The sequence below is a fragment of the Dromiciops gliroides genome, chromosome 1 (genome assembly GCF_019393635.1).
Source record: "Dromiciops gliroides isolate mDroGli1 chromosome 1, mDroGli1.pri, whole genome shotgun sequence".
NCBI lineage: Eukaryota > Metazoa > Chordata > Mammalia > Microbiotheria > Microbiotheriidae > Dromiciops > Dromiciops gliroides.
In genome coordinates, this window is record NC_057861.1 from 575,725,617 (window position 1) to 575,750,641 (window position 25,025).

The following is a 25,025-nucleotide window of genomic DNA, read 5'->3' on the forward strand; positions in this document are numbered from 1 at the left end:
TCATCTTCCAAAAGACTGTCAGGGAAAGCAGAAGGTAAAATAGAAATTGAAAGAATCCACCAATCACCTCCTGAAAGATATCCCCAAAGGAATTCTATGTTTAAAAAGCTCTGGTATTTAAAGGACAGACATGAGCAGAATCAAGGCATAGTCAATAGAGAGGCAGCTTTGTAGTCAGGAAGACCTGGGTTCAAATTCTATCAGCCATATATTCTGACTGTGTCTGTCTACACATTTCACTCAACCTTTCAATGACTCAAGGAACTCCTAGATAAAAATTGCAGAGCAGGTACTGATCTTCATTGGTAGAAGTCATTTCCTCATTAGGAGTCTGGTCCAAAATAAATACATAAAATCCAGCCAAACTCTGATTAGGTAACATTGACCAAGCCTGGTCCCAGGGAATGCATGATAAAACATAGGTCCCTCTTTAGTAGCTAGGTGGGGGCTATGGAAACATGTAATGATTGTAATGATGCCACCTGCTGGAGACTTACTGTAGAAAAGTTCCACCATGAAAGGAAGGTCTTTGAGGGCAAGAACATGAGTCTTTTCTTTGGTGTCAGGAAATGACATTTGCTAGTGGGAGGAAGAAGGAAGAGCCGGCTGCTCTGACTCGCGCTCTTTCCTTTGGACTCTGGTGGACAGCGGAGCTAGAAATGTGCTCTCCCTTTAATAGATAGATGAATGTAGGCCTTTCTCTCTCTCTTTACCAAATTCTTATTCTCCTTAATAAATACTTAAAAGTCTAACTCTTGCTAAAGCTTATAATTTATTGGCGACCACTCATTAGATATTTTAGACAGAACAGCTAGAATTTTAGACCTTAACAAACAGAATATCACTATAATGTCATACAAGGACACTTGGGGAAGGAAGGAGAAGGGAGGAAGGGAGGAATGGAGAGAAAGAAAAGGAAAGGGAGGGAGGAAAGAAAGAAGGAAGGAAACAGGCATTTATAAAGTGCCTATTATGAGCTGGACAACTGTGCTGATTTCTACTTGTTGATTGATTGGATAAGTTGCTTACCTAAATTAGTGACTGAGTTTTCCCGTCAATTAAAGTGGGGAATCTTTACATAACCCACACTCCTTTGATTAATTTCATGAGACATTTAGGTATTTGAGAAATATGGAAAAGGATCCTACACAAATGTTTTTATTTGGCTTGTATTTTAAATAAAGGTGGGTTCCCAATTTACATGTTAGATATTTACTTTTAAAAGTACATAATTCTGATTTTTATAAATTAAATAATATATTAAAAGTTCTAGGGGAGTTGTCTGTTTAAAGAATCATATTGTGAATCTTTTTGTATCTAATTACATTATATTGTATCAAAGCACTGACTCTTTTTATAAAATGAAGAATCACTGTCTAATAATCTTTTGTATAAATATAGATTTTTCATGAATGATGTTTGTTTAAAAATGAAGTAAAACCATACTATAGGAAATCTCTATTTTTTTCATTTTCAACCAGCTGGAAAAAAGGTAGGAAGGAATTTACCCTTGTTTGGCAACCTCTTTCTTCTTAACATAATAAGTGTAAATTGAATTTACAAAATCCCAGGTAAATAATGAAAAGCACTTTAAATTTTTTTCAACATTTTTATTTAAACTTTTGAGCTCCAATTTCTATTCCTCCCTCCCTTCCTCAGACAACAAGCAATCAAATATAGGTAATACATGAAAGCACTTTCTTTTAAAGAGTTTTAGAAATGCTTCATTTACATACAATTTCAAACTAATTGCAAATCATTCTTACTATTCATTAAAGCAAGTTGTCCAAATGACCTCTTGACAGCAATATTTTCTTATCCTTGCAGTTCTTAAAACTGCATCACTTTATTGGGGGGGGAGGAGGGGAGGCAATTGGGGTTAAGTGATTTGCCCAGGGTCACATAGCTAGTTAGTGTTGTGTCTGAGGCCAGATTTGAACTCAGGTCCTCCTGAATCCAGGGCCAGTGTTCTATCCACTGTGCCACCTAGCTGCCCCCAACTGCATCACTTTTTTTTAACAAACTGCATTTTTCTTTTTAATTAGCTTTAAATGGAAAACTATATATGCATATAGGCATCAATGATAAATTATCAATAATACTATAATTTCTCCTAATTCTTATAATTTTAAATTAAGATCTCTATATGTATGTATATATGTGTGTATGCATATGTGTGTGTGTGAATTTATAAGAGGCATATGAGGCCAGGAAGACCTGCATCCAAGTCCTGCCCCGATACATATGTTATTGTTACAGGCACAACTTCTTAGAACTCGAAAAACTCCCCCAAACTATCAATTCCAGAGAACCTTCCCTTGTGGGGGAGTTTTCTCACCTGAGAGTTCCCTATACTGATGAAATCACAAGTGCAGTCTCTATCCTTATGACATAGTTGTATGTGTAACAAGCATAGACTTGAAGTCAAGAAGATCTGGATTCAAATTCCACTTCAAATGGTGGTCAGTCACTAACTTTGTGACTGTAGGCAATTTCCTTGACCACTAATGGGTTTAACTATCATCTCAAGCAAATGATATCTGGATCTCTATACTCATCCCTTAGTCTCTCCCCTGAGATCCTTCAGTTCTGTATCACCAGTTGCCTAGTGGACATAAAAAAAAGGATGTCCATCCTAGAGACATCTTAGGCTCAACACTTCTAAAACTAAACTCCACTGGTGTGTTTTTAAAGCTCTATACTATCTCACCCCAATCTATCTCAACAGCCCCATTGGACATTACTTCCTTCCTCTCTTCCTGTACTCTGCAATCCCACCATGTTGGCCTTCTCTCTGTTCCATACATATCATACCCATCTCCCATGTCTGTCATTTTGTACAGGCTGTCCCCCACAACTGGAATGCAGTCCCTCCTTACCTCTGCCTCATAGTAACCCCTTCTTCCTTGAAAATATGATAGCTCCATGGATCTTTTTTTAAATTTTAATTGTTTTTTTTTAAAAATATTTATTTTAAATTTGCGGAATAAGATAAGCATTTCTATAACATAGTATAATTAAAAAGGTTGCACATAAAACTACAAATCTGCTTTGTGCAACTTGCTATTCCTTTTAAATATACAATATTAATATATTATATATAATATATTAATATAAATATATTATATATTATATATTTACAATATAATATATTTATATACTTATATTAATATACTGTATGTTTATATTATATGTTTATAATATATTAATATATAATAAATATTTAAATATATAATAAAATTAGCATGTAAGTTTCTTTTTCCCCTTTTTTCCTTCTCTCCACCTCACCCCTTCCATGGTTACCATTAGACACAAATAAGCATATATATATATACACACACTTATATATGTGTGTCTATACACATATATGTATTTATGTGTAAAATATATACATATATGTAAAATTATTCTATACATACTTCTTTTTATCAATTCTTTCTCTGGATGTGGATAGAAACTTTCTTCATATGCCCTTTATGCTTTTTTTGGATATTTTGGATATTTCTAATGGTCAGAATTACTTATTCTCTCAAAGTAGTTGTTAAAATAGTATTGCTGTTACTATATACAATATTTTCTTGGTTTACTCATTTCACTCTTCATTGTTTTCATGCAAGTCTTCCCATGTTTTTCTAAAATCAGTGAACTCATCATTTCTTATAGCCCCAATAGTATTCCATCACAATCATATACCGCAACTTGTTTAGCCATTTCCTCTATTGTCCTCCTTCCTAAATTACCTTGAATATATTCGTATTTAATAACTTTATATTTATGTTGTATATACCTTACATATACTATCTCCCCATTAGAACAGAAGCTTCCTCAGACACTTAACACTTACTAGCTGTGTGACCCTGGGCAAGTCACTTAACCCCAATTGCCTCACTAAAAAAAAACAAAAAACAAACAAACAAACAAACCCAGAAGCTTACTAGGGGCAGCTGTGTGACCCTGGGCAAGTCACTTAATCCTCACTGCCCCACCAAAAAAAAAAAGACCAGAAGCTTATTGAGAATAGGGATTATTTCATTCTTTGTATTTGTATCCCCAGTGCTGAGCAAAGTGCCAGGCACATAGTAGGCCTTTAATTGCATTAAAGTTGAATTGATAGAGTGAATCCCCTTACCCTAGAGTTCCTTCCACCAATGAAATCAACTGTCTGGACCCAAAACAAAACAAATTTGTATAAATACATTTAAATAACAATAACATTGGAGCAGCTAGGTGGCACAATGGCTAAAGCACCAGCCCTAGATTCAGGAGGACCTGAGTTCAAATCCAGCCTCAGACACTTGACACTTACTAGCTGTGTGATCTTGGGCAAGTCACTTAACCCTCATTGCCCCACAAAAAAAAAATGACAGATGGGAAAGGAAGGAAGGAAGAAAGAAAGAAAAAGAAAGAAAGAGAGAGAGAGAAAATAACAATAACATTGTCATTCATGTGCTGATTAGCAACCAGCATTAAAGTCGGGTTTACAAAGTAGTGTCTTCCCAGCAGCTCCGAGAGGTCAATAGTGCAAAGATCATATGGTCCACTTTGCAGTTGAAGAAACTGAGCCTTAGAGAGGTTACGGATCTAGCTCACATGGCTAGTAAGTTTCAGAAACAGCACCAAACTATTGCTAGCCTAGGATCTAAATCAAAGCATACATAAATGACTTCTTGAATGTGTATTTTACATTTTTCAAGGTGTTTTTACAACAACTGTGTCAGAGTTTTTTATTTCCATTTTACAGAGGAGAAAACTCAGACAACTTTAGTGGGCTCCTTTCTCCTCAAATCTCATATCCCTTTCTTGTAAACTTATTCTCATTTGTTTTATAATTAATTTCTGCCTGTGTCTTATTCCCCCTTCTATACTGTAAGCTCTTTGAGAGGTGTGACCTCATCTTTAAATCCCTGGTGCCTGTCCTAGTACCCTGCATGGAAGATGGAGGCTGGACCTGTCGATGTATGTCAGCACCTTTCCTTCAAGTTATAGTCTCAGAGAGTTGCCCAGAGCACTGAGAGGTTAAGTGGGTCCAGTGTGAGGATTTTAACTCAGGTACTTCTGGCTCCAAGGCCAGTTCCTTATCCTATGTATAAGGCATTCTATCTTACACAAAGTAGATATTTAATAAAAGCTGGTTGAAATGAATTAAGTGAATTAAGTGAGCATTAATTCCTTGAGGACAGAGGCAATTTCAGGTCATTCATTCATTCATTCATTCATTCAATGAACATTTATTAATGCCTACTATGTGCCAGGAACTGTGCTAAGCACTGGGGATACAAAAAGAGGCAAAAGACAGTCTCTGCCCTCAAGGAGCTTAGAGTTCTTGCCTTTCCATCACCAGTACCTAACCCAGTACAACCTAACCTGCTGTAGGTTATATTGTTGTATCGTTGAAATGACCTTCTCAAGGTCATCCAGCTAAGTACCAGGAGAGCTAGGATAAGAACCCAGGTCTCCAGTGCTCCTTCCATCACCCCACATCATTCAAGACCAGTAAATTCAATGTAAATATATGTAGCCCCAAATTTTTAAAAGATATCAGAGTTGATTTCTCCAATCTCTAATTTGGAATTTCATATTGCAAACTTATTTGTTGACCACTTGCTTCATTTTTAGCTCATCACATCAAGTTCAAAAGGATTACCCCAGACCATCCAGCCCCTCCTACTACTGCTCATCAGGATGGCACCTAAGTCAGTCCAGGTAACATTTAGCTTATTCATAAAACTGAAAGAAGAAAATCTTTCAACTTCAACTGAAAATGTGCCTTAGTTTTCCCTAAGGTGTACTACAACAACAAGTTCTCCCTAACATTTGAAAATGAGGTCACCAATAGGTCAGTACAATCCAGTGCTAGAGCTGGGAAAACAACTCAAAGTATGTGCATTTCTGGTGTATCAGGAATGTCATTTGTATGAAAAATAAGCCGTAATTATGTCTTACCTAAATCCCTTAAACTAACATTACCCACATTATAGAAAGCAGCTACTTAAAATCACAAACATGCCAGTTCTATACACATTTAACAGCTATAATTAGGTGTTCCTTTAGCCTTTCTTCCCAAAGAGAAATAATCCCAATTCTTTTCATCTCTGCTAAAATGAAGAGATCACTTAATCAAAATGGCTCTTCACTAGGCAATCTCACAGTTCTGCACGTCTCATTTGATTTTCTGAGCCCAGAGACAGACATTGTACTCTAGTAATGGTGCCCCTACTTTCCAATCTGTCCCCTCTCCAATCCTTACAGATACCACTGTACTCCGACTCAGTAATTTTCCAAGTCTCTTTATTGCTACCTTGGGTTAGATACAAAATCTTCAGTGTGGCATTTGAGGTTCTCCATGATCTGCTTGCCATCCTATTTCCAATATTATTTGATAGTACTCCTTGGTTAGTAAAACTTGATTGCATGCATTGAGAAAGGTGAGTCTAATCAAGTGTTTCCATCACACTAATTATCATATGTAAAAGTAAATTGGCTATATGCCTACACCATGTGTTACACACTTTTCCATAAATGCTATTACAATCAAATTGCCCTATCACCCATCCCCCTGTATAAGATATTCCATTTTCTCCCCCTATATCTTTATAGGTCCCTCTGTAGGAGATCTTTGAAATTTATAATGCACTCTCTCTTTAATAGTTTTTGTTTTGTTTTTGGTTTTTCGGGGCAATGAGGGTTAAGTGACTTGCCCAGGGTCATACAGCTAGCAAGTGTCAAGTGTCTGAGGCCATATTTGAACTCAGGTCCTCCTGAATCCAGGGTTGGTGCTTTATCCACTGTGCTGCTTAGCTGCCCCCTTCTCTCTTTAATAGTTAAAAAAAACCCAGGCATACATCTAACACATTAATTTATTATGCACCAGCTATACACAAGGCACTCTGTCATGTTCTAGGAAAAAGGAATTGGGGCATGTAGGTGGATAGAACACTGGCCCTGAAGTTTGGAGGACCTAAGTTCAAATCTGACCTCAGACACTTGACACTTACTAGCTGTATGACCTTGGGCATGTCACTTAACCCCAACTGCCTCAAACATCCAGGGCCATCTCCAGTCATACTGATGTATATCTTGCCACTGGACTCAGATGGGTCTGGAAGAGAGAGTGAGTCTGGTGATTTTGCACATCCCTCCCTTGCTTAAATCCAATACACTGCAAGTCATAACATCGCCCCGCCCCCATGTGATGGTCGTCTTCAAAGAAATAGGAAAATGAGAATGGGTGATTATGTGCATAGCCCAGTCTAGCTGGAATGTGGGGTAAGAGAAGAGAAATAGTATGAAATACTGGTACAAAGATAAGCTGGAGCAGGCCTCAAATGCCCAAATCAGGAGCTTATAATTTACTGAGCAAGAAGTGGGGAGGCAAGAAAGGTTTTAAGCAGAGTGACATCATCATGGAAGTCCATGATTTGGGTCATAATTTAAAGGCTAGATTGGAAAATGGACAGGCTGGAAACTGGAGGATGAGTTCAGAGGCCTGGCATTCTATCTACTGAGAATCTGTGAGAGCTGCACTCAAAGGCTTTTATAATTGTTTTGATAAGAAGAAGGCAGGGGGCAGCTAGGTGGCACAGTGGATAGAGCACCAGCCCTGGATTCAGGAGTACCTAAGTTCAAATCCGGCCTCAGACACTTAACACTTACTAGCTGTGTGACTCTGGGCAAGTCATTTAAACCCAATTGCCTCACTAAAAAAAAAAAAAAAAAAAAAAAAAGAAGGCAGCTAGGTGGTGTAGCAGATAGAGTGCAGGTGCTGAAATCAAGAGACTTCTCTTCCTGAGTTCAAATCTGGCATCAGAAACTTACTAGCTGTGTGACCCCTGGGTAAGTCACTAAACCCTGTTTGCCTCAGTTTTCTCATCTGTAAAATGAGCTGAAGAAGGAAATGGCAAACCAGTCCAGTATCTTTGTCAAGAACACCCCAAATGGGATTGGTCATGAAGAGTCAGAGACAATTAAAATGACTGACATGGAGTCAGGAAGGCCTGAGTTCAAGTCTTCCTCAGTCACTGACTAGGTGTGTGACTTCAAACAAGTTACTTAGACTTTCTGCTTGTTTCAGTCATGTCCAACTCTTTGTGCATCTTTCTGGGGTTTTCTTGCCAAAGATACAGGAGTACTTTATTTCCTTCTCCAGCTCACTTTATACATGAGCAATTGAGGCAAGCAGGGTTAAGTGACTTACCGAGGGGCACATAATGTTGACTCCAGAGTCAACATTCTATCCACTGCATCACCTAGCTATCTTAGCTTTAAAATGAGAAGCTAGGGGCAGCTAGGTGGTACAGTGGATAGAGCGCCAGCCCTGGATTCAGGAGGACCTGAGTTCAAATCCGGTCTCAGACACTTAACACTTACTAGCTGTGTGACCCTGGGCAAGTCACTTAACCCCAATTGCCTCACCAAAAAAAAAAAATGAAGAAGCTAGACTCAATGACCATGTTAGTCTCTTCTAGCTCTAAAGCAATCAGTCTGTGATTTTCTGTTAGATGTAAATGGAATAGTTCATTTATGTGATTTTTCTTTTTATTTAGATAATAATAGATAGACTATAAACTCCATCACCAGTGCCTTGTTTGTGGCAGGTGCTTGATCACATGTTGGTTCTTCAATGACTTTAGCCTTTTGGTGGTATGAGATGTTAAGTCAATAGGACCAGAAAACCAGAACAAACAATATACCTGAACTATGACCCAGAAGAGCTACTGGACGGAATTTCTAAGAGTAAAATTAATGATTGTGGTTTTTCTATTTATTTTAAGATTAAGCCTATCCCAACTCAGTTGCTCCAAAGTGAGCCAGAAAAAAAGTTACAGCAATAGTTTATTTTTAAAATACCTGCTGGAGGCAGCTAGGTGGCACAGCAGATAAAGCACCAGCCCTGGATTCAGGAGGATCTGAGTTCAAATCCAGCCTCAGACACTTGACACTTACTAGCTGTGTGACCCTGAGCAAGTCACTTAACCCTCATTGCCCCACAAAAAAAAAAGAAAAAGAAAAAAAAATGCCTTCCAAGTGGTATATTACTTTGAACATGCACTGTTAAAGTGGGCTTTCAGAGTGAATATCCCCACCAAATCCTAGCCCCTCAAAATCAACCAAGAAGCAATGGGGTTGTGCATCTCAAGGTGATTCCATTTCCTCATTTTTTAAATGAAGGGGTTAGAGTCAATAGTTACCAAATGACCTTCCAGCTAGATGAGAGTGGATGGAATTTTAAAGTTGGAATCAGGAAGATCTACGCTCAAATTCTACCTTAGATACTTATTGGTTGTTACCCTGGGCAAGTCACTTAATCACTCTCAGCCTCAGTTTCTTAAATGCCAGAGGTGATTGTGATGGTGATGGTGATGGTGGTGGTGGTAGTGGTGATGATAGCCCTAAAATTCTCACTTCTAAGAGTCCTTACTTTGTTAGACATTTTAGTAAAGTAAAATAAGAATAACCTCTAGAAATAATACATCAAGCTTTTGAAGGAAAAAATGCAGAATTTCTGATCTCATTGGAAAAAATACCCTAAAAACATACACATACTCATATCAAATACCTTTCTCTAAAACCTAGCTCAAATCCAAATGGAACCAAACATATTCTTATAAACATTTTAATATTACAGTTTTTATATATAATATATAAAAAGCTTAATCTATATGAGGAATAGATAGCTTACTGTGAATTTCCAATCCTTGAAGTTTTCAAATAAACGAGTTTCAAGAAACTAGGTCAAACTGACCCTCCTTTGTTCACACACAGTAAGAAGCCTGATGTAATCACTGAAACAATGATCAAAGAGGCAGCAGGAATATAAGGGTGCTTCAGTAAAAGGTGATCAGGTACTTAGAATTGTGGTTACCAAGAAGTGCCCCCCAAAAAGAGCCCTTAGAAAAAGGATGTGTGTGTGTGTGTGTGTGTGTGTGTGTAGCAACCTGATGACTGTGAATTATGAGGGGGATAAATACAAAGTTCTGGAAAACATAGGCAAGTGTTGGAAGAGAAACCTAAAAGAACACACTCACATGTAAAGTCTATTACTAGCTGCCAAATGATCCAAATAGTAAAAATAAGATAAAACAAGCAATGTGTTTTCTCCCCCAAATCATCAGAGAATCTTTTATTAAAAAACACCACATGTAGCAAATTTTTGCTAAATTTCTTTGGGATACATGGCCAAAATTACATACTGTATTTTATAATAATGATGATAATGCCAGATCTATCCATTGATACAGTGCTTTCAGGTTTGTTAAATGACTTAGAAATATTATCTTATTTTATTTTCTTAACAACCCTGGGAGGTAGGTGCTGTATTATCCACCTTTTTATAGATAAGGAAACTGAGACAGGTTAGGTGAAGAAAGTCTTCTTGACTCCAGATCCTTGACTTCACCACCTAGCTGTCTTCTAACACCAGAAGAAAAACCATTTCTAATGAATTACACATACATTATAGTCACTCATGGACCTAACTCATCTTACATACTAAATCATAAGGATTTTAGGACAGGCATCACATTTTATTCATTGACACAGCACCTGACCCAATGCCTTTCATGTTGAATGCAATGGATCAAATGTTTGCAACATGAATGATATTGTACAACATGCTTCTGCCCTTTAAATGGTGTACTACATCTGGTGACCAGAAGATACTATGAGATCATGTCATTACAATGAAATCTCTCTTTGTTATACTACTCTATTTAGAATTTATAAATAGAAGTTAGAATTCTATTTAGGTATTGTATTTAGATCCATGATCCCATCAATCTAATTGCCTCCTCCACTGGTACAGATTATAACCCTTTCATAACTTATCTTGTGTAACTTTTGGCTATGTCTTTCTGTAAACTAGAGGACAGCTAGGTGATACAGTGGAGAGAGCTCAGGTTCTGGAATCAAGAAAACTCATCTTCCTGAGTTTAAATCTAGCCTCAGTTGCTTGCTAGGTGTGTGATCCTTAGCAGGTCACTTCACCCGGTTTGCCTCAGTTCCTCATCTATAAAACAAGCTGAAGAAGGAAATGGCAAACCACTCTAATATCTTTGCCAAGAAAACTCCAAGTGAGTTCAGAAGAGTCAAACACAACTAAAACAACTGAACAACTTCTGTAAATTATCCCTCTGATGCTGGGAAAGCCATCCGTGGCTTTTTTTTTCTTTTAACATTTTCAAGCATTTAACAGTACCAGATGCTGGAGCATGGAGCTTGCTCCCAGACACATTCAGGGGTTCATTTCTGGTCTAATACTTTGTACCAATGCCACCTTAGTGGTTCCCTGAGATCCAGAAAAATTGAATTTGACTCAGACACAAAAATTCCAAGTTATAGTCCGTCCAGTTGCTGTCCATATGTTCTTCCCTACTCTCACTAAATGACTAGCCTGAGATATATCTTTTATGCTAATTCTTCTGTGTCACGTAAGTATGACCACAGACATTTTTTTCCATTACTTTTGGAGCAACCTACAATTTTGACTCTTTTGAATTCATGGCATTCCAAAATTTGCAGCCACATTCTGTCACCCAAAGAATATTATTGTTCAAAAGAAGACTTTTGTATCGGTGAACCGTTTAGGATTACTGAATGACCTGTATTAGTTCCCAAATATGATCCATTTTGATCTCCTGTTTGATTCTGGGTCCAGATCATTGTACAGCAACAGCACCTGCTCAGGTTGTACATACTGATGGACTAACTCCAATTTCAGGTTATCATCTGAGCAATACACATTTTTCATCCATTTTGTTTTTCCAGGACAATTAGTTAAACCAAGTTCTTTCAAATAACAATGGATTTCATGGGAGGAGGGGGAGATTTGTAGTATTATAGGTCTTAAAGCAGTGAGTGAGTATTAACGTCAACTTATGTCAGTTAAAAGAATAAAAGGAAGGCCTCTAATACACTAAGTAGACCCTTTAAAGAGGATTTACAGATCATATACAAGAACTACAAGGAAGAAAAAGGTGAAGAGAAAGTACTGATACCAATGAGAATAGAGACCCCTTTAATTATCAAAGTACCTATAAATTATGTACTACATACAACTGAGAAGAAGAGTACCTAAAAAGCAGAATGGGCTCAGTGGCAGAATTAAGGCTAAAAATATATGACACTAACCATGCAAGAAGACTTAAGTAAATTCTCAATGCTGGCAAGTGCTGTGGCTTGTTTTATTGTTTAAACCCCCCCCCCAAAAAAAAAGAGGCCAAAAAATGGAATGTTTGACATGACTAATTGTATTTCCCATGTTTAAGTAAGACTGCAATATTTCGCCTTTGTTGGCACCACTCATTTTTGAGAAGAAGAGGAAATGTAACCTTTTTTACAATGTTCATTTTATATCAGAACTGGCTTCCTTTTAACAGTATGTTTTAACCCCATGAACAATGTGTAAAATGACTACATACCAAAAGTATCATCGGTCTTTTCCATGTTGTCAGTCCTATGATTCCAGAGAGGATCACCTGCAAAGGTAAACATAAATATGAGTCTCACTTTCAACAGAAGACTCCCTATAATGTCTGAGATCATTTTTTTAAAAACTGTAAAACTAAAAAATTCTCCAATAAAAAAGTGTTACCACTGCTGCTTGTCACAAACAATACTCTGAGCCCAGGAAGACACCACCTAGGCTCTGTCATGTATGCTATTTCACATGGGTGTCTTTCCTTTTCATCCAAGTAGGACTATGTAAATAGAAATAAATGGTTTCATTTTGCTCAAAGGTCTTTATTATAGAAGTTTTCAGCAAAGATATCATAGGCTCATAGATTAGACCTGGATAAGTGCTTAGAGGCCTTCTATTCCAACCCTCTTGTTTTACAAATAAAGAAACTGAGGCTGAGAGAGGTTGTGACTTGGCTAGAGCTATAAATTTTGGATGTGTGATGTGTTTTGACTCCAAATCCATTCATCTTTCCCATTGTTCCACACTGCCTCTTGGGAAGAAGTACAGTGGAAGCAGGATGAGGTGGGGCTAAACAGAAATGATTTTAGGTTGTACTCTTTGGGGACAAAATTCAATATTTCAATTAAAAATAATTTTACTAGAAAGTCACGGTATCATTTCAATAAAACACAAGCTCAAAATTCAGGAGAAGGAACCAGAGAGGCTTTTTTTCCCTTAAAACCTCAAACTAGTATCCACCCTGTGGATATTTTCATTCTAAGCAGTTGGCCAATGAATCACAATGGAAGTAGTTATTCTGCTGTTGGTTACATTCCAGTCACTGTTCAAGCCCATTACCATTGCACAATGAAATTCAGGCCACGTGTGGTAGGTTTTTTTATTCACATATGCTTTTTACTTGCCAACTCCAACAAGTTCATCAATTCACAATGACCATTCACTAATAACCAACTTCTTGTGGGGTTTTTTTTTTTTTTCAGAAAAGTTAAATATTCAACAAGTTAAAAACACCCAAGAAAGCTTACAACACTTTTCACCTTCACACATTAGGAGCAAATTAAATAGGAGCAGCATTAAATGGACCTGGAGAGACAAGGAACTCTGAAGAATAAAATGCTGGAGATACAAACATAAAAGATCCCCCAAAAGAAAGAAAAGGGCAAGGAGGGAGCTTTTAAGAGTTTTAAGAGACTTACAAGTTTTTATAAGACATCAAGTTTTAAGAGATTTGTATGTCTGGGAACTTGTTAACCAGATTAAATTTTCAAAGGACACACAGAAACAAGGACAAGGTAAAAGAGGATGAAAACAAAAGTCCTCTAAGAAGTATCAGGAATGCCAAAGCTCAGGATAAACAGAGCTGGTGAGGAATACAAGGGACAACCAAAAAAGGGGTTTCCCCCCCTCCCAGTTACTTTGAGGACTAAAGGAAGATCAAAGAAGGAATTGGGCCTATAATCCAGTTAAATGGGACAGTGATAATGGATGATGGAAAAAAGGGACAAGTATTCAAATATAATTTTGCTTCTGTTTCTCTACCAGGGAGAATTAGCTCCATGAAGAGAAGAGAAGAGAAGAGAAGAGAAGAGAAGAGAAGAGAAGAGAAGAGAAGAGAAGAGAAGAGAAGAGAAGAGAAGAGAAGAGAAGAGAAGAGAAGAGAAGAGAAGAGAAGAGAAGAGGAGAAGGGAGCTGGCACCAAAAATAAATAAGCAAATGATATCTTGCTCCCCTCAATGAGTTCAAGTTACCAGCCCTGGATGGACTACATGGTAGGGAAGCGAAAGAACTATAGCACCTATGCTTGCTGACTCATGGTCTTTAATCCCTGAAAAAAAAATGTAGATAATAATCGGTCAGGTACCACAGGACAGGAACAAAAAGGAAAAAGAGTAGAGTCAACAAGAGACTGGGGAGCTTAGCTTTGATTCACATCAAAGATCTATAACATGTTATTAAAAGGATGGTTTGTGAGCATTTGGGAAAGTACGGAATGATCACTACTACGAGGCACCGTAGCTTCATCAAGAATAGATCGCTGAAGACTAAACTTTTTTCTTGTTTGGCAGTTACTAAACTTGGAGATCAGAAGAATTCCATAGCTACAATTTCCTTGGATTTTTAGGAAAACATTTGACAAAGTCTCTCATACCATCCTTGTGAACAAGATGGAGGCATGTGAGCTAGGTAGATTAGGAATCAATTGAATGACAAAAACCAAAGAACAATCATTAATGGATAAGTGTCAACCTAGAAAGAGATCACTTGCAGAGCATGCCAATATATGGCGTTGGCTTTCTGTTATTTTTTCTGTTATATTTTATCTGTTATATTTTTATCAATGACTTGGATGAAGGCATGTACTTAAAAAATCTGCAGATGAAAATAAGGATAATTCAGAGTCAGAGTTTTAAAAGCTTGTGACAGGCTAGTATGATTGGCAAAATCTGATAAGATATAATTCAATAAGGGTTAGTCCTATCCTTGACTTCAAAAAATTAATTGCATAAATACTGGATGAAACAGATGTGGTCAGATAATCAGTTGTAAAAAAAAAAAAAAAAGAACCTCCATGTAAAAAAAGAGCTCCATGGCAAGCTCAAAGGATGACATGGCAACCAAAATAGTAATAATAATAATTCAAATTTAGACTATAATAACAGAGTTGAAAATGAGGGAGATGATAATCCCACAGAACTCTTCCCCAGTCAGATTAAGTTTGTGTATCCTGGGCACCACATTTTAGGATACACAGCACTGTATCCAGAGAAGGGGAATGAGGGTGTTGGGAGGACTCGACTGTGCCATGAGAGGATCAGTGAAAGAACTAGTAACATGTGGTCTGGAAAAGACAAGACTGAGGGAGAGACAGGAATGACAGGTTTCAAGTATTTAAGGGTTTATATGGTCATATTTAAGGGTCATACAGAAACTGTTCTGCCTGAAGATGGAAATAAGCAAACCAAAATAGGAATATACAGAATGATTAAAACAATATACATGAAATCACTAAAAAGACGATGAAAAGTAACTTAAAAAACCAATGATGGCCCGAGAAGATGGATAATGAAACATAACTTCCACTTTCACAGAGAAGTAAGGGACTACTAGGGAGTGGCTCTTATTTTTGTTGTTGTTGTTGTAAATTTGACTCATTTCTCTATATATTTGAGAAAGGAGGTCTTTATCAGAGAAACTTACTTCAAAAATATTTTTGCAGTTATGAATGCTAACTGCATTTCCCTCCACCCTGTCCACCCCCCATGTATTCTATTCTCTCCTTCCTTTCACACTGTCCTCCCTCAAAAGTGTTATTCTCCTGACTACCACCTTCTCCCAATCCACCCTCCCTTCTATTAGCACCACCACCACCCTCCCTTTATTCCCTTCCTCTCCTGGTTTCCTGTAGGGTAAGATAGATTTCTATACCCAATTGTATGTATTTGTTATTAATGAGGGACTACTAGGACAGAATGTTATATACATTATCAGAGATGGTCCTTGTGTTGGCAATTTTTGCCTAATTGATTTTATTTGTAATAAGAGGTTAATCTGGTGGAGTCAACTTTTTTTTCCCTTTTCCAAAAATGATAGTGACATAAAGACAAAAGGTATCAATGAAAGGTATTTTAAAATAAATAAAATAGCCCTCCCTCAAAAATAATAAAATACAGTACATAGGAAATAAATATAGGCTTGATATAAAGAAAAACTTCCTAATAATTCGAGTTGCCAAGGCAGTGGGTTCTCTATCATTTGGGGGCAAAGGTGAGATGATAACTTTTGGGGAAATGTTGCAAAGGGGATTCCCATTTGGGTACAAAGTACCTAAGACAGATGTTCTGTGAAAGTGGAAAAACATAAACTCATTTGAGGATTGATGGTCAAAAACAACCTGGGAAAAATAGGTTTCCCTGCACCATCATCTCTTGAAACAAAATCATACTGTGATTTAAAGATGACATGTTACTAAATAGAACATTTCTTTAAATGCCTTGGCATTTTACATGTTTCAAAAAGGGGTTTTCCCTCTCCTTCTTATAAACATGTATAAAATACATTGCCAACACTCATTTATTTGGGTATGGTTTATCCACTTTACAGTTTACCCATAAAATGTTTTAAATCCAGACTGGTATCATATTTCTATCCAAGTCAGTCAGGTCTAGCTGTGGCTAGAGTGTTAGTCTGGAGTCAGGAAGATCTGCGTTCAAATCCTACCTCAGATAATAGCTAGCTGTGTGATCCTGGGTGAGTCTGTTAACTTTTGTCTGCCTCAATTTCTTTATCTGTAATATGAAGGTAATAATAGGACCTACCTCCCAAATTTCTTGTGAGGATCAAATATGATAATAATTGTAAAGCATTTTGCAAACTTTAAAGCACTATTTAAATGCTAGCTATTAAGTTAGTATGTTTCTATAAAGGCCTGTTTGTGATATGTATGTCATTTGTCTCTGATATGTCCCTGGTATATGCTAAGAAAAAAAACCCTGCTTTTTTAAAGATCAAAATAAATTAAAACAGCCAATATGTATATATTAATGTAAAGTCTACAAAGCATTTTTTGCACAATAATCCTATGAAGAGGGTCATATAGGCATCACTATTCTTATTTTACAGATAAGAAAACTGAGGCACAAAAAAGTTGAGTGACTTATCAAAGGCCCCTCAGTTAATAAGTGAAATGTCTGAGCCAAAATTTGAACCCATTCCTTTTTTAAAAGTACATTGTATTACTATCATTTGATATCTATCTGCATAACAAAACTAAATTAGGTGCTTATTTCAAAGTTATGAAAAAAATTTAAGTCCCTCAAAGAATATTCTTCATATCACATTACTTTTAAAAAATAAAAATTCAATATCTAAAAAGCTTAGGAATCAGGACAAGGATTAAGAGATGAATGTGAAACTAAGGATCTGTCACTGTAAAAAAGAGAACCATTTGAGTTCCAGTCCTAATTTCAATCACCTACATTTCCCAATGAATGCCTCTCTTCCCAGAGAGATTTGTTTTAAAATGTGCAAAAACCCAAAGCAGTTAGCAGAGATTTCCCATTTAGTGTCTAAATTATAGTATACCTTTGTTCTAAAAGCAATCCCTTTTAACAAAGAATAAAAAAGGGAGGTAGGGGGAGGGAAGCAATTCAGTAAACTCTTGAGAAATTATGATATGATATATAACTTTCCCATAGTCTTCCATCTCTGGTAAGATGTGGGTTGGAGGTAAGAGCCTTCTCACTTTTCTCCTTTGGAACCAAGGGCTATTTCCACTGGTACCCTGCTGCTTTTCAATAAATGATAAGGAAGGTAAATATGGAGAACAGCCCCAAAGGGGCAACTCTAAATAGTTTGGGGATTATCTATTGGCTTTTTGTCATCTTTGCTACTATTCTCCATTTTTTACTAATTTTATCAACTATAATTTACTAATTGGTTGCTTTACAACAGGGGTTCTTAACCTGGAGTCAGTGAACCGAATAGTTTGACAACTATTTTAATAAAATTTGTTTCCTTTGTAATCCCATGTAATTTATTTTATGCATTAATAAGCATTCTGAGGAGGGATCCATAAGTGTCACCAGACTGCCAAAGATGTTTATACCACAAAAAAAAGTTTAAGAACTCCTGCTTTAAATGATTACTTTATTGTAGCTACCTGTTTGGAATTCAGAATGAATTCCCCTCCCCCCCAAAAAATATTTTAAGTTGTGGTTAGGTTCCCAGGTGAACCCACAATAATCTATTTAGTGTATTATTATATTGCTGTACTATGTAGTACAGGGCAGCTAGATGGCTCAGTGCATAGAACCCTGGGACTGGAGTCAAGAATATCCAAATTCAAATCTGTCCTCAGACGCTTACTAGCTGGACAAGTCACTTAGCCTCTTTTTGCCTTAATCCACTAGAGAAGAAAATGGCAAACTACTCCAGTAATTTTGCCAAGAAAATCCCATGGACATTATGGTCCATGGAGTCACAAAAAGTCAGATATGACTGATCAACAAAAACAGTATGTAGTAGTGGGAGCAGCTAGGTGGCACAGTGGATAAAGCACTGGCCCTGGAGTCAGGAGGACCTGAGTTCAAATTTGGACTCAGACACTTGACACTTACTAGCTGTGTGACCCTGGGCAAGTCACTTAATCCTCATTGCCCGGCCCAAAAAAACAAAACAAAAAAAAAAACAGTATGTAGTGCTGATGGAATAAAAGAATCTAGCCACTTTAAAAAATTGTTTCATTGGGAAAATGTATTGAAAATTCCTACTAGAAATGCTAAGAACTCATCATCCCTGACACCATCCCAGCACATGAAACCATTTTCTCCACCTAGACCTGTAGTGAAGACTCCCTCTTCCTCCCTTCCAACTCCTCAAAGATCTCTAGTGGAGCTCAGGTGAGAGTGACTTGAAGGTGGGAAGAGAGAACTATGGGTGTGGAACCTCCTGCATTGCCTATTTAATGAGGGAAGAGCTGGAGGTGTAGGGGCAGGAATCTGTGGCTCCCAGAAGGGAGGGGCAAGGCTTTCAAGGGCATCAGCTCCCTTAGGCAGCAACAGCTGGGGCTCAGTGGGGGGGGGGGGAAGGAAGTTGGGGGGGATAGTAGCAGCTGTTACTGTGTATAGGTCATCTATAAGCCAGAGACTGCAGTAGCTGAAAGTTGACTGTGGAAGCCCACATTTTTAACCACCTAATTACTCCACATTAGGAAACTGCACTGAAAATAAAGCCCTCTACATGGGCATTCTATTTGCTCAGTATTAATTGTTACTAGTCCTAAGTAAGTTAACAAGAGCTTATTTTCAAAAACTAAATAAACCACAAGTCGAAATAAGATTTAGTAAAGTATCTTTATCCTTGTGACCCTCACTAATCAAATACACTTGCAAGATGAACAGTTTTATCTCTGAAATACCTAACCTAAAATAAACTTATTATGCTCAAAAGCTAACTTTTATTTAATGCACCCACCATCTTTGAACCAAAACTTTCTAGCTCATTTGTTAAGTGTGTATGGTGGAAAGAGTACTAGCTCTTTTCTCAGAAGACTGGAGTTAAAAACCCACCTTGGATGCCTACTACCTATGTGATCTTGGGGAAGTCACTTAGCCCCAGCTGGACCACCATTTCTTTATAAAATGAGGAGGTTGGACTTGATGGCCTCTGATGTCCCTTCTTGATCTATGATCCTATGTGATACTCCATGTAAAGATAGGAAGTATCATGTAATATGTCCCCTTGTAAATATCACCAAAGGAATTTACTAATTCTCCCTCCAAAACTATTTCCCACCATCCTGCCCTGTCCCAACCTCAAAATTGCATTGGCAGTAAAATAAATGAACCTAGCATTCTTTTCTATTTGGCTAGCATGAATCATCACACTCCTGGGAAGAGGAAGTAGGGTAATTGCTTATTTCCATTGCTGCTCTGTATGATATAGCAGTTCCTCTGGTAATTATAAGGGTTTACAAAAGTAGATCATATAGGTTCAAGCATTAGACTTACTTTTGATAAATATTCCCTCTGCTACATCTATTACTCTAAAAACAAAGGGCAGAATCAAACCACTAGAATGATCCAAAGGAATGAAACAAATGTGGTCCCTTAAATAATAGACTATGATTTGATGTGCATAAAAATGTATGCTTAATGTGGACAATAGAGACTTCTGATTCTATCTGCTAGTTTATCCTTTTAGGCATTCCTTTTGAAGTCAATAATTATTGAGACCTTTTTTAAGGCTTGCTAATGGAAGGTAACCACAGTCTATCTCTTACAAGAAGCTGACATTATGCCAGGGGACTGCAGAGTTATTGATATGGAACCCCAATTGCATGTCAACACTGTAGCATATGGAATTCACTGTGCTTGTGTATAGAGGATATCTATAAAGCACAAATGTCAGAATCAAGGTTTCACTGGCATGAAAAAAAAATCTCAACCACATAGCTGAGATAACTTTGAAAAGTTATATGACATCAGTCAGGATTTTTAAGTGGGAGACATGAAGCAATGAAACTTTGTACTTTTTAATTAAATCTATCAAAGTGTGATCAGCGAGGTCACCTAGGAGAATAAAATATCCTTGTGGAAAGTAATTAATATTAATTGACTAAACACACCTCCTAATTGGGACATGGGTTTTCGGGAACAAAGCACAAGATTTAGAATGAGGAAGCCTGACTTTGCAATTGACCTAGAGTAGAATTTTGGATTCTTTTGTAAGAAAACTATTCTTTAATATCATGATTTGTTAAAAGGTAAAGATACATGTGTACACTGCATGTATATGTTGTGTGTATGTCTATATCTATATCTTTATTTGCCCATTATGTGTCATTTTATCAGTGTATGGGAAGTTGCAGTGTGGACATTCCTTCCAAATCCCTGACTATCTTTAACTTACATTCTATAGAGAATAGCCTGGCCCAAGATCCTACAGCTAGAATCTTTCAGATGCTGGATTTCAACTCAGCTTTTCGAGACTCTGGGGCCAGGCCTCATCAACAATTACATTCTGCCTCTCTAGAGTTAGGAAGGGTTGGGTTCAAATCTCATGTATAACATGGGCCTCCAACTCATGCTCTCTGCCTGCTTTCGACATTTAATCTCCATGTTCTCAGCAATTCTCTAAGAACACAAATTGCATATTATCTGCATGGGCACAATGAGTTTGCTCATTGGGAGACCTCTCTACTAATGGAATCACAGGTAGGGGATGAGGGGAAAAGGGAGACAGAGTGGGCATTTATACTACTTTCCAAAGATGCCATAAAGATAAATATATTTTAATGAAATACACCTTTAAATTGTTTCCTATAATCTGTTGAGAGTACAGCTTAAAGTTCTAAAAACTGGTTCTTTTCCTTTTGTTTTTAGCAAATAGGACTTTTTTGTTCTTAAATATAAAACTATATATTTTTACTTCTTATAAATATACTCTTCAGTGTTTAAACAACAGAAACTCCTCACACATCCTCTTCATGGTTTCTGGGATGTTATCATTTTCAGAAATTTCTTTGGAAAAATACCTTTATTGTTCACAGATTCTAATACTATATTTCTCTCTTAAGTAATACATTTATTTATTCATGGAACCTAATCTGTATTCCTCTTCTGGGCAAAACTCTCCCGAAAGTCAATAGATTTGTCTGCTTAGTTGGTATAGGCCAAAGCCAATAATGTCATTCAAATCTTGACGAATGAGGTTACTCTTATACCAAGTGTTCCTATCTTGTATTCACGGCAACTCAATACTTAGGTTATGTTGGCCTTTCTAATCTAGCTCCCTATGTTTCAAATGCTAATGAATCAATTACCTTGAATCTAAAACTTCTGCCTAGTCTTCATCTATGGTGTTTTTCAATTTTTCCATGAACATTTTATTTTTAGCTAAATAAAATTAATTAGTTGAGCCCAATAATAAGAGAGCTGTCAATATTTGTCACTCTAATGTTGAAATAACTCAAAAAGCTTCCTAGTTCCAGAATTTCATGACTATATTATAATTTCAACTATGAGCATAAATAATAACTTAAAATGGTCTGACCCTCACATATCAAAATATAGCAACTCTTTTTGTGATGTCAAAGAATTAGAAACTGGGGGGAGGGATATGGCTGAACAAGCTATGGTTTATAAAAACCTACTATGTGAGAGGAAATGGTGAAGAGGATGGTTTCAGGCAAACCTGGAAAGACTTGTATGAGCCAATGCAAAGCGAAGTGAGTAGAACTAGAACAATTGATACAAGGACAACAACCTGTAAAGCCATAAAACTTTGAAAGATTGTGGCACTCATCAACACAATGATCAGAGAACTCATGGTGAAATGCCTTCTAAGAGAGGTAATGAACAGATTGAGACAGTGTGTTCTGATATGGATAGTGCTTGACTATAGATATTTGCAACAGAATTTTTTTTCTTTCTCAGTGGAGTGAGGCAGGAGAAAGGGAGGTTGGGTTTTCATTGATTGAAAAAAATTAATATAAAAAATCTTAATTGATATGTGAATTTTTATCAAGATATTGATCCCCAAATAATTCATAGAATTAAGACACTGCTATCCTCCTGTTTTATTCACCTACAGTAAGTAGCTGTTGATTTTTGTGATCCCGGTGAAGACTAAGATCAATCTAAAGAAATCATTCATGGAAAATAACTGGACATAACTCAGTGGAAAGGTTGAATTTAGAACAAGAAAAGAATGTCCAGTACAAAACAGAATCTCTTGGTTCCAAATCATGGATTATTTAAGCCAGTTTGCCATTTCCTAAGCATCACGCCATTGAAGGCACAAGTGAGATGGGGAGGAAGGGGAACAGTACAGGCTCTTGTGAGGATGATTGGACTAATTGGACTAATTTCTTTATACTCTGATTAATAGAGTATTACTGTTCTTCCTCCAGTGTCTTACACTTTCATTAAGCATATACTGTGTGTATAACACCCTACTGACATAGGGAGAGAGAGAAAAGGTTCAGAAAATACAGTGTCCCTAATCTCATGGGACTTAAGAAGTTGAAGAAGGATGATACACAAATGAAGAGGGCTAGAACACAAAATTTGATGTGGTGGCTGCATGTCATGGTTGTTACAAAACAAATGGGCAATAGATCTGAGGGGAGAGGTTGAAGTTGAGGTTGGTACAGCTACACTGAGCATCAGGGAAAGTTTCCAGGAGGAAATTGCATGTGAGTGGAATTTTAAAGGACTATAAAGAGTTTAACAAGCAAAAAAGAAGGCACTCTGGCCAGGAGGGTCCAGGCTGTATCCAAGGAATAAAGAGTAGTTTATTTTGGTCAGTGTAACCAATATCTTTGTGACCTTGGGCAAGATCCTTTACTCCTCTGGGCCTCAGTCCTTCATATTTAAAATGAAGAGGAAAGGTAAATGTGGAGACTATCCAGTCCAATCACTTCATTTTATAAATGAAGACACTGAAGTCCAGGGAGACAAGGACTTGTCCAAGAACACACACAGGTAATAAGTGTCAGAGGTAGGATTTTAACTAGGTCCTGACCCATTGCTCTTCCCACTGTACCCAAGTGCCTTTCAATAGTCTCTAAGATCCCATTTAGTTCTAACAGTCTACCATGCTATGATCACTTACTTTGATAAATGAACTATGCATCTGATTCCCAAACTGTTAAATATAAGCATCTCTGAAGTTCAGAGGTAGTGCAGTACTAGGGAAAGGATACTTCCTTCTTGACCATGACCAAATCCACTTAACTTTCCCTGACATCAGTTTCCTCAATTGTAAAATAGGAAGAGGGAGTTAGAAGATAAGGGTTATGAGGCTCCTGTGATCTAATGGTTATAAATTCATTAGATTTCCTCCTAAGAATGGAGAGCAAAGCAAGAATCCAACTTTTGGTCATTAGAAGGTGAGAATGGCAATCTCATGGAAGGGTGGACACATTACTGGAAGTAATGGAGGTCACCTTTTTGGTTACAGCACATACTGTGCCATCCATAAAATCATCTACTACCATCAGACTACTGCAGTGAGGAAAGAAAAGTTAAGGATAAAATGTCAGCCCAGGTGGTACCTTGGACGTTGATGTTATACGAATCAAACATAAGATTGAATTGTGGGAAATTATTTTTGACTCTTCTATATTATTTTTTCTGTATGATTTCTGTATTTTTAAGGAACACGAGTATGAAATGATGCCTGCCATACCCTAAAGCCCTAAAGACACTCGAATGTGTAAAAAACTCTGCACTTTATAAGTTGTCATTGATGTTTTAGGTAATTCATAAGAAACTTGATTTGCTTTAAACTTCATAATGACTGGTCCTCTGCTTTCCCACGAAGCCCATTTGGTGGAATGTGAACCTTTGTTTCCAAGGCTCTCATCCCAGAGGGCAAACCCCTCATGGAAACCTTAAGGGACATGATGTTTTGCCTAAATTGTTAACTGGACCTAGATTCGTCATAGCCTCTTAAGTGGGCTGTGCCTACATCCTTTGAAGTTATTACTCTCTCTCCTCCAGGCCTATGTGGAGATCCTGTGACCAGGTTTATAGGGGTTCATGCACTTTGCAGACATGGAATCAGCATCAAATTGCAGCCGCAGTGGAAGACAGGAATCCTGAGACTAAAAGCAGGCATCTCTAGATGATCTCCGGGAGTTGTGCCTACTTATTAAGGAAGACACCATGGTTTAGGTTCTCTAGAATTAAATACTGTATCTGATTTTGGGTTAAAACTGCTTTCTCCATATCAACAAAACCTTTATGCACATAGTAAGCAAGTGTGGCATGCCTCTAGAAACACTATGGTTACTTACAACTTTTCTGCACTTAAAGTCGAACAAAATACACCCTATCTCCCCCTGCGCCCTTCTGTTACATCTGAAACTTTCTTTAAATACATTCTAGCGATACAACGCAAATATCACATAAAAAAATACATGTATACACCCAGTGAGTCCACCCCAGACAAGCTCGCCATAACCCACTTTCCCCGGGGAAACTTTTCTTTTTCCTCCTCTCTCAATCTGCTCCTCTCTGCTTTAACTGCTGGAAATAGCTGCTAGACATGACTCCAAAAACACGACAGTTAAGTATTAAAATTTGAAATCCCAGAGGGAAAG

The 25,025-nt window shown here is 37.3% G+C and overlaps 1 protein-coding gene across 2 annotated transcripts in view; it reads right to left on the bottom strand.

Moving 5' to 3' along the window:
- Positions 1-25,025, bottom strand: part of FAM189A2 (family with sequence similarity 189 member A2) — a 73,695-nt gene that overhangs the window by 46,641 nt on the left and 2,029 nt on the right. For both annotated transcript variants that reach the window (XM_043978655.1, XM_043978656.1), the window contains exon 2: positions 12,417-12,473. In XM_043978655.1, coding sequence (XP_043834590.1) covers positions 12,417-12,473 — 57 coding nt within the window. The remainder of the gene's footprint in view (positions 1-12,416; positions 12,474-25,025) is intronic.